The 9398-nt window shown below is 46.9% G+C and overlaps 1 protein-coding gene across 2 annotated transcripts in view; it reads left to right on the top strand.

Moving 5' to 3' along the window:
• The first annotated feature begins 3886 nt into the window (after positions 1-3886).
• Positions 3887-9398, top strand: part of rasef (RAS and EF-hand domain containing) — a 104841-nt gene continuing 99329 nt past the window's right edge. The window contains exon 1 of one of the 2 annotated variants that reach the window (XM_072516654.1): positions 3887-4653. In XM_072516654.1, coding sequence (XP_072372755.1) covers positions 4355-4653 — 299 coding nt within the window. In that variant the 5' untranslated portion in view covers positions 3887-4354. The remainder of the gene's footprint in view (positions 4654-9398) is intronic. The other variant, XM_072516653.1, reaches the window with a different exon arrangement.

Raw genomic sequence — 9398 nt, 5'->3', positions numbered from 1 at the left:
AAAATGTCCTTAACCAGTCGGTCCGTTTCTGCCCTGTCTGTCCTGTCCCTATGGGCTCGGATTGAAATCAGCTCCCCTCTCACCACTGCCTTCAGCGCCTCCCAGAGCACCGCTGCTGAGACTCCTCCAGTATCATTTACCTGCAGGTAATTATGAATGCACTTCCTCAGCCTCTCACACACCGCCTCGTCCGCCAGCAATCCAACTTCCAGCCTCCATTGTGGGCACTGAAAGCTATCTTTGCAAATCTGCAGATCAACCAGTGCGGAGCATGGTCCGAGATGGTAATTGCCGAATATTCTGCACCCGTCATTCCTGTCAGCAAGTCCCTGCTCATGATAAAGAAATTGATTCAGGAATACACCTTGTGGACGTGAGAATAGAACAAAAACTCCTTCGCCGACTAAATCTTCATGAGTCAGTTCCCCCCATTTGCTTCATGAACCCTCTCAGTTCCTTTGCCATCGCTGGCACCCTACCCATTTTTGAACACGACTGGTCCAGGCCAGGATCCAGAACTGTGTTAATGTCCCCACCCATGATCAGTTTGTGTGAGTCCAGGTCAGAGATCTTCCCCAGCAACCACTTAACAAAATCTACGTCATCCCAATTAGGGGCATATACGTTGACCAGGACTACTCTCACCCCCTCGAGCTTACCCCTAACCATAACAAATCTGCCAGCCCCGTCCGCAACTGTGCCCTCTACCTCAAATTGGACCCGCTTGTTGATCAAGATTGTAACCCCCCTGATCTTAATGTCGAGCCCCGAATGGAAGATCTGACTAATCCAGCCCTTCCTTAATCTGACCTGGTCAGTCACTTTCAGATGAGTCTCCTGTAACGTCCGCCTTCAAAACCTGTAAATGCGCAAACACACGCGCCCTCTTGACTGGCCCGTTTAGCCCTCTAACATTCCAGGTGATCAGCCTGGTCGGGGGGCACCTCGCCCCCCCCCCCCACTTTGCCGATCAGCCATCTCTTTTCTTTGGCCAGCCCCCAAGCCATGTGTCGCGCTTCCTCTGGCCCGCCTCCATCCCTGACCTCCTCACTGTTACCATGCCCAATTTCCAACATCGCCAGCAGACCTACTCCCCCTCCCCCTTAGCAACACCACCCTATAACCTAACCCCTGACATAAACTAGCTAAATGAACACCCTCCACCTAGCTTCCATTGACTAGCCTACCCAGCTAGCCTGGTGGCTCCGAACTCCGGCGCCAGTGAGTCTCTCACCTATTGTTCCCTGGCTCCCCTCCCCCCGGCCCATCCACACCACTCCCCCAAATCAGCCCTGCTTGAACAAATACTCTAAACAAGGACAGAGACAGCCCCAACAATAGTGCAATTTAAGTCATACAGAACAAAATAGCAGGCACTGTCAACCATTCCTATCTGAACGCAGAAAGAGATCGCAAATATTCCCTGAAAAACACCCCCCATATCCGAACCATTCTAACTATTTTCTTTTTCTAACAAAACTCAAACACAAAAGCGAAAAAGAGACATGAAGAGAAAAAAGACAAAAAACACATAAAAGCCAAGATACAAAAGCATGAAAAAACATGCAGGCATCTTTCAGAAATAAGAGAGAAAGAATTAAAAGTTCCAACACGAGTCCAAGAGTCCTCAGCTGGGGACCAGCCCTTGCCTCTTTGCAAAGTCCATCGCCTCCTCGGGTTCCTCGAAATAATGGTGCTGGCCCTCATGCATAACCAAGTCGCACCGGATAGAGCAGCCCAAATTTCACCTGCTTCTTATATAAAATCTCTTTACCTTGCCTGTAGCCTGCCCTCCTTCTGGCCACCTCTGCACTCAAGTCTTGGTAAACGCGCAGGGTGCCATTGGCCCAGTTGCAGCTCCGCGTGCTCTTGGCCCATTGAAGAAACTGCTCCTTATCCAGGAACCTGTGGAACCGGACCACCATTACTCGTGAGGGACCCCCTCGCCGCGGCTGCCTCACCTGCGCTCTATGTGCCCTGTCCACCTCCGGCGGGCGAGGGAACACCTCGTTCCCCATCAGCTTCTGGAACATATCTGCCACTTACGCGGCAGCATCCAGCCCTCGGCCCTCTCCGGGAGTCCAACAATTCTTAAATTCTGCCGGCGAGACCTGTTCTCCAGGTCCTCCAGCTTTTCCAGGTGCATTTTTTGTTGGTCTCTCACCCTTCGAATCTCCATGTCCTCCACCGTTTAAAAGTCCGCCTGCTCCTCCACCGTCTTCTCCAGCTCCTGGATCTTCTCAGCCTGGGCACCCAGCCTTTTCTCCATTCGGTCAAATGATTTCTGGAGCGATTCCAAATAATCACTTTTCACCTGCATAACCTGCAACAGGTGCTCCATTCTTGGCTGAGCTGGCGGTTCCCGGGTCTGGACATCGGCCATATTAGTTTCACTCACAGCCTCCCCTTTGCCCTTGCTAGTCCACTTCATCAGCTGTTTGCGATCCTTCCTACTTCTTAGTTCATACACCTCAGTATGGATTCAGTGCCTGAGTGCTATTACTTTCCAATCCAGCACTTAAAAGTGCAAAAAAGTCGGGGGAAAAGGTCCAAATGTCCGACCGGAGCGGGAGCCACCAAGTGTGCGACTTACTCCCTCATAGCCGCCACTGGAAGTCCTTAAGGCAGATTCTTCATTAATAAAGGGATCAGGGGTTATGGGGAGAAGGCAGGAGAATGGGGATGAGAAAAATATCAGCCATGATTGAATGGCGGAGCAGACTCGATGGGCCGAGTGGCCTAATTCTGCTCCTGTGTCTTATGGTCTTATTACTAGTCCAGTGACAATACCACTACGCCACCACCTCCCCTAAGGACTAACAAGGGAGGACGATCAAGGCAAGGGAAATACAATGAATGGTAGGATGCTAGGAAGTGCAGAGGACCAGAGGGACCTTGGTATGCATGTCCATAGGTCCCTGAAGACAGCAGAACAGGTAGATCTGGTGGTTAAGAGGGCATATGGGATACTTGCCTTTATTAGCTGCGACATAGAATGTAAGAGCAAGGAGTTTATTATGATGGAGCTGCATAAAATGCTGGTTAGGCCACAGCTGGTGTACTGTTGCATTTTTGGTCACCACACTATAGGAAGGTATTGCACTCGAGAGGGTGCATGAGATTCACCATGATACTTCCTGGGCTGGAGCATTTCAGCTATCCAGAAAGCCTGGATAGGCTGGGGTTGTTTTCCTTGGAGCAGAGAAGGTGGAGGAGAGACCTGATTGAGAGGTATAAAATTATGAGGGGCGTAGTTACGGTGGATAGGAAGGAACTTTCCCTTTTCGTGAAGTGGTCAATACCGGGGGGCATAGATTTAAGGTAATGGGCAGGAGATTTAGAGGGGATGTGAGGGAAAACCTTTTCACCCGGAGGGTGGTTGGAATCTGGAACTCACTGCCTGAAAAGGTGCTAGAGCCAGGAACCTTCATATTTAAGAAGCATTTAGTTGGACCTCCTTCTGCACTGTTGGGATTTATTTGATGGATTCAATGAAATGCCATAGCACCTGCACCGCATGGATTGCAGTTGTTTAAAAAAGCTCACAATCACCTTCTCAAGGGCAATTAGGGATGGGCTACAAATGCTGGCCTGGCCAGCGAAGCCCATATCCTGTAAAAATGAATCTAAAATAATACAATACCATGGACCAAGTGCTGGAAAATGGGATTAGAGCAGGAAGGTCTTTAATGGTCGGCATGGACACGATGGGCCGAACAGCCAGTTTCTTGACGACAGCACATTTGACTTCTGGAAAGGAAGTCGCATCTGGAATTAAGGGACGGACCTGTCTGTGGGTCTAAATGGGCGTTGTTTGAAATGAAGTGAAACCTGGGTTTCCTGGATCACTTTGAAAAGCCCATTTCTCCCAGTGATTCACTTGACGGCCTCTCCCCTCTTCGGTCAATAACGTGGGCAGGTTTAATGGTGCACGCAGAGAGAGAGAGAGAGAAACAACTTGAAACAAAGAATAGGGAGAAGTCCGGTTGTGGGCTGACGTCAAAGCGGACTGCCACCTCCCGCTTTAACAACTGTTTAACAGCAGCCAGCTGAGGGAGAGAGGTGTGCCGGTCTCGATTCAACACAGCTCACATTCCGCAATGGTGACTTTAAACCAGCACTTCACTCCGACAGTGTGTTTCAACTGCTTTGCTTTGCAAATCTGCCCCAAAGTAAAATGGGAAGTGGTGCATGAATGAGGGAGAGCCAGTGTTACTGACTGACAGGCTGGTCAACACGGAGACACCTGTCACAGCATCTTTTGCATCGAGGGAGGTGCTGAGAGGGAGGGAGTTGATCTGGTTGGATTTTCTTTCTAAGAACTTGTTCCCCCCCTCCCTCTCTCCATTTCCGGATGGAAAAAGAGGAGCCGAGACTACGCGCCCTCTTCCACGCCTGCGATGTTAACCGTTCCGGCCGAATCGAGTATGATGAATTTTCCACGGTCTGCCGGGAGCTACATGTACAGGAGTCACAGATCGGCGCGATCTTTCACACGCTAGACTCGGACAGGGACGGCTCCATCAACTTCCGCGACTTCACCCGAGGATTTCAAGAAGTTTCTGAGATGATCAAATTCGAGGCTCTGGGTGCTGAGCCTGACTGGGATGAATTCCAGCAAAGACTGGGCGACGAAGCCAGGTTAATTCCAAGGTGAAACCCTCAACTTGTATTTCACACAGCACACTTTTCGACGGAGAGACATACTGTGACGAGTGTTTTGTTTTGGATGTGTGGGGCTTTTTATTTGCAATTCAAAAAGCGGTGCTGCGGATTCAAGGTCGGGGGGGGGGGGGTGGGGGGTGCCTGGCCTCACCTCACCTCAACTGGGGTTGCAGCCGTCAATCTTTCCCCACATTTCCAAATTTCTCAAATGCACTGCAGCTCCTGGCGGGAGATCCGCGCCATTTCTTACGGTTCAGAGTGTGTGTGTTCGGCTGAATACTCTGACCTCTCTCCCCGCCTCACTCACTCGCTTCAACTGAACACAGAGTCAGTCACATGCCGACTTGAAGCAGATTTGAACAAATCAGAGGAGAAGCAACTTTGTTGCTATTCCATGTGAACGTGGGGAAGGCTACACAGCTGAGAAAGTACTGAGAACTTTTGACTAGACCAGAACGTGCTGCTGGATTTTAGCGGCATTATGAAATAGCGAGCCTATTAATGAGAAGAATCAGACTTGCGTTTGAGTGAAATATAATTTGGAAAATTAATTAGAAAATCCGGGTCGTGCACAGGAGCTTGTTTGCTCAGTCGGTGTTAATACGGGGAGCCAGTACCTTCCTTTAAATTAATCCAATAATCCTTTTCCAATGAATTTCAGGAGACCGGTTTCACGGCATGCCAATGCAGTGAACCGAATTCAGCAGACTGGTTCAGAAGAGTTGTTTTTTTAATAGGATGGACATCGAAACCTAGAAGTTTTCAGCCGCTGAACAGATTGTTAGGCACTTGAGTGGGAGGAGGTCTTGGTACAGCCGTGTGTGTGTGTGTGAGAAATGCCATCTGAATTCAACATGAGGAAAACTTCCAGTAGACGGAAGGGAACTGCCGGGAATCACAGAACTCAAAAGAAATTCGAGCTTCTCACCTGTCCCCATGTTTGTAAAGGTCGCCAAAGCGCAGAGTGTCAGATATATTCCACCAGTGTTCATAAAAGGATATAAACTGAAACCCTGTAATTACAGGCCAGTGAATTTATTCTCGGTGCTGGGGAAGTTTATAAAGAGTATAATTCGGGTCAAAATATCAGTTCCTAAATAAGAAAAGCCAACACGGTTTGTTCAAGGCACATCGTGTTTGATTAACTTGGGGGAATTGTTTGATGAGGTAGCAGAGAAAGGTTGATGAGGGTCATACTGTTGATACCCATGTACATGGACTCCGGAAAAGCATTTGATAAAGTTTTGCATAATATACTTAGGAGCAAACTTAGAGTTCATGGAATAAAAGCTCATGCTCCAAGTTGAACTTCTTGGTAAAGATAACGGGCGGGATTCTCAAAAAATGGGTCTATGTCCCCACGCCGGCGTAAAAATGCTGGTGTTGCATGCCAGGCTTTCCATAAAAAAATTAAGAGCTATTCACCTTCCTGCAGGAGGCTGGCAGTGACCGGAGTGCTTCTCGTAGCTTTAGCTGCGGATATGGGCCCCTGCACTTCTGTTTCCGAGTCCACGCATGTGCACGGCGGCGGCCTCCATTGGCCACGTTGAACGCGATGGCGGACTCAGCTGGCGGACCTGGACCAACAAACAAGGTCCCAACGATCTGCCCCCGCGCCGCTCCATCAACCTGCCTGATGGCCCCCCCCCCGGTGCTTGATCCCCCCGTCCCCCACCAGGGTCCCAACCGGCCAGACGTGGTTAGAACCATGCCGTCGGGAATTCGGCCGGTTGGAACCGGAGCATCGCTGGGAGGGCCTCTGGCAATGGCCCCCCAGCTGCGCCGCGGAAATCGCACGCGAGCGATTCTCCGGAGACCAGAGAATTGCGGCAATGGTGCTGGGCCTGATTCGGGCCTAAAAGTAGATTCTCTTCCCCCACGCCAAACGTGATTTTGGTGCGCGGCTGCGGAGAATCCAGCCCAACATTTATTCCATGATTATTTCAGTATTTTATCACTTATTAATCAAATGTCTGCTGGAGGTGTGCATTTTTGCCATTTGACTTTTGCCATTGGTCCATCGCTACTCATCTGAAATAAAGCTGTGTTCATATTTTACATTAACTTACACTACTAGTTAATCTTTAGATCGGCAAACATTTTCACTGGGATATTGAAACGTTACCACTGGCTGACAGATTTTCAGAGTAAGGTTCAGAGACTGGTGTGGGTATCCTCAATTATAAAATTCTCCAAAGTAAGAGTGATAATTTTGAACAGTCAGCTACTTTTGATATCACTTAAGGTGTTCTCCAGCTCCAGTTATATTGCATATGTAGGTGAGTGGGGAAAGAACATTTCAGTTACACAATTAATACAGCAGTGGATACTGTAAAGATTTACTCCTGTGGTGCCCTCTGCTGGCAACTGGAATCTCCCTACAGTATAAAGCTTCCCTTCACTGCCATTGGTAGTGCTAGGTTAAGTCACTGGTGTACCAATGTCTGGTACCGGACTTAACCTAACAATTGGCACAGCTCCAATATAACCTTCTTCCTGATAATAAATCTCATTACACAGTTTCTCAATTGCCTTTTGATGATGAAACTATACTTTATTTTAGTGCATTTTGCTAAGATTGTATTCCCTGACAAACCACTGTTTTAAAGCTGGCCCACCTGCAGTAGACTCTCCAATATAATATAACTGGCAATGACCTCGGCACACATTCCACAACATAGGGTAGAGTAGTATGATCATTATGTTATTGGAATGCACATTCAAACCCCATGATGGCAACTGGGGAATTTAAATTCAGTTAATCAAATACATTTGGAATAAAATAAGATAGTATTAATAATGGTAATCATGAAACTACCAGATTATTGTAAAACCCCATTGAGTTTGCTATTGACCTTTAGGGGAGTAAATATGGTTTCTCTACTAACGGTCTCTCTAACTTAAGTTTTGGAGAGTGTGTGTGATTTGTACATGGCCTGGGTGGGAATTTTGCACTGTTGCGTAGTTTATAATAATAATAATTTTTATTGTCGCAAGTAGGCTTACATAAACACTGCAGTGAAGTTACTGTGAAAAGCTAATAATCATCTTTATTGCCACAAGTAGGCTTCATTAACACTACAATGAAGTTACTGTGAAAAGCCCCTGGTCGCCACATTCTGGCACCTGTTCGGGTACACAGAGGGAGAATTCAGAATGTCCAAATGTGCAGACGCCGAACAGACAGTGACCCAAGCTGGGAATTGAACCTGGGACCCTGGCACTGTGAAGCAACAGTGTTAACCACTGTAGGGAGCATTGGTCCTTACTAGGTCCAGCTTATATGTGACTTCAGACCCACAGCAATGTGTTTGATTTTCAACTGCCCTCTGAATTGGCCTACCAAGCCACACCGTTGTATTCAAGAAGGTGCCTCACCATCACCGTCTCGAGGGCAATTTGGGAATGGGCAATAAATTCTGGCTTTGCCAGTGATGCTTACATCCAGTGAAAGAATCAAATATAATGGAATCCATTGCCCAATTTGCCTGTAGCAGTGCTATACCAACACATGCAACCCTTGTACTCCATTCTTACAGCTCACCTGACAAGGGAATAAACAAACCTTCCGTTAATGTACTCCACAAAGGAAAACTGTTTGTATCTCTTAACTGTTCAACAAGCTCTTCACAGCCATTTTAGGAGATTCCTCCTACACTCATTATATCCATTTAAAACAGAAACCAGTTGAATAATGCAAAATAATTGGACTATTGATTTTCCGTCCCAGATTAGTCGCTTATACATTTTTTCATTAAACTTTACATAAAGGGATGTATCGAAGGGCATTTTAAAGCCCACCCGATCAACTGGGTTCAACAGATATTGGAAAATAGGGTGGATCTGATGCATGCCTCTAATAGAACCTGTCCAAATTCTCCTTCCATTTACATTAAATGATGATGTAATCTCCTGTAGAATCCAACTCACTAAATTTCCAGATATTTATTGAGCCCAGGTAATCCAGCACACTTGTGTACATCCAGGGAGGACTCCCCTCCAGTCCAAAACAGCAGACTTTACTGAAAGCAATTACTTGTAAACCTGTTGAAAAATAGTAAAAGCTCTGCTGTGCAGCATTAACTAATGATGATGAACAGTAAGCTTTGATGTCATGACTTCACCTCACAGAGCACCCATTCATTATGAAACCTGTGAATTTACTAAAGGATTGTATGGTACCAAGATCACTGTCATGTGAGCTTTAATATCATTTTTTTAAAAAAGTTCTTCATTTGCATTCACATATTTTATAAAGCCATTGTATGTTTTCAATGCACCTTGCCTGCAGGTAGGGAACCTTGAGAAATCCTACTTTTGTGCCATAGCATTGTGGGTCAAAGTTATTTTGTTTTGGGGTCTGGGCTGGTTGAGGGTGAGTGATCTTGTCGGGGGTGGGGAGGTGCGGAGGAGAGTTGTTGCCCTTCATGGTCACCTGGGGTAATTTTTGTTCTGAGTGAGTCTCAGTTTTGTGATGATTATTATAAACTTAAAGACTAAAAATTCCCACCAGCTGTTATTTTGATTAATGAGTGCTAAAGTAAAGAAATAATAATGGAAAAAAAACTTGATGATTGCCAAACAGAAAATTTTATCTGAAAGTGACCTGACTAACTTCCAACCTTGAGTGGCTCCAGTGGGAAATGACAATGGCATACAAATCAGTAAGTCTACATAGCAGGCACTGAGGCATATTCAGTGGAAAGGGCCACCATAGCTTCTGCGCACATGGG

Source organism: Scyliorhinus torazame, chromosome 9, assembly GCF_047496885.1.
Source record: "Scyliorhinus torazame isolate Kashiwa2021f chromosome 9, sScyTor2.1, whole genome shotgun sequence".
Taxonomy (NCBI): Eukaryota; Metazoa; Chordata; class Chondrichthyes; order Carcharhiniformes; family Scyliorhinidae; genus Scyliorhinus; species Scyliorhinus torazame.
The sequence above is the reverse complement of the archived record's forward strand: the minus strand, read 5'-3'. Positions and strand labels throughout refer to the sequence as shown.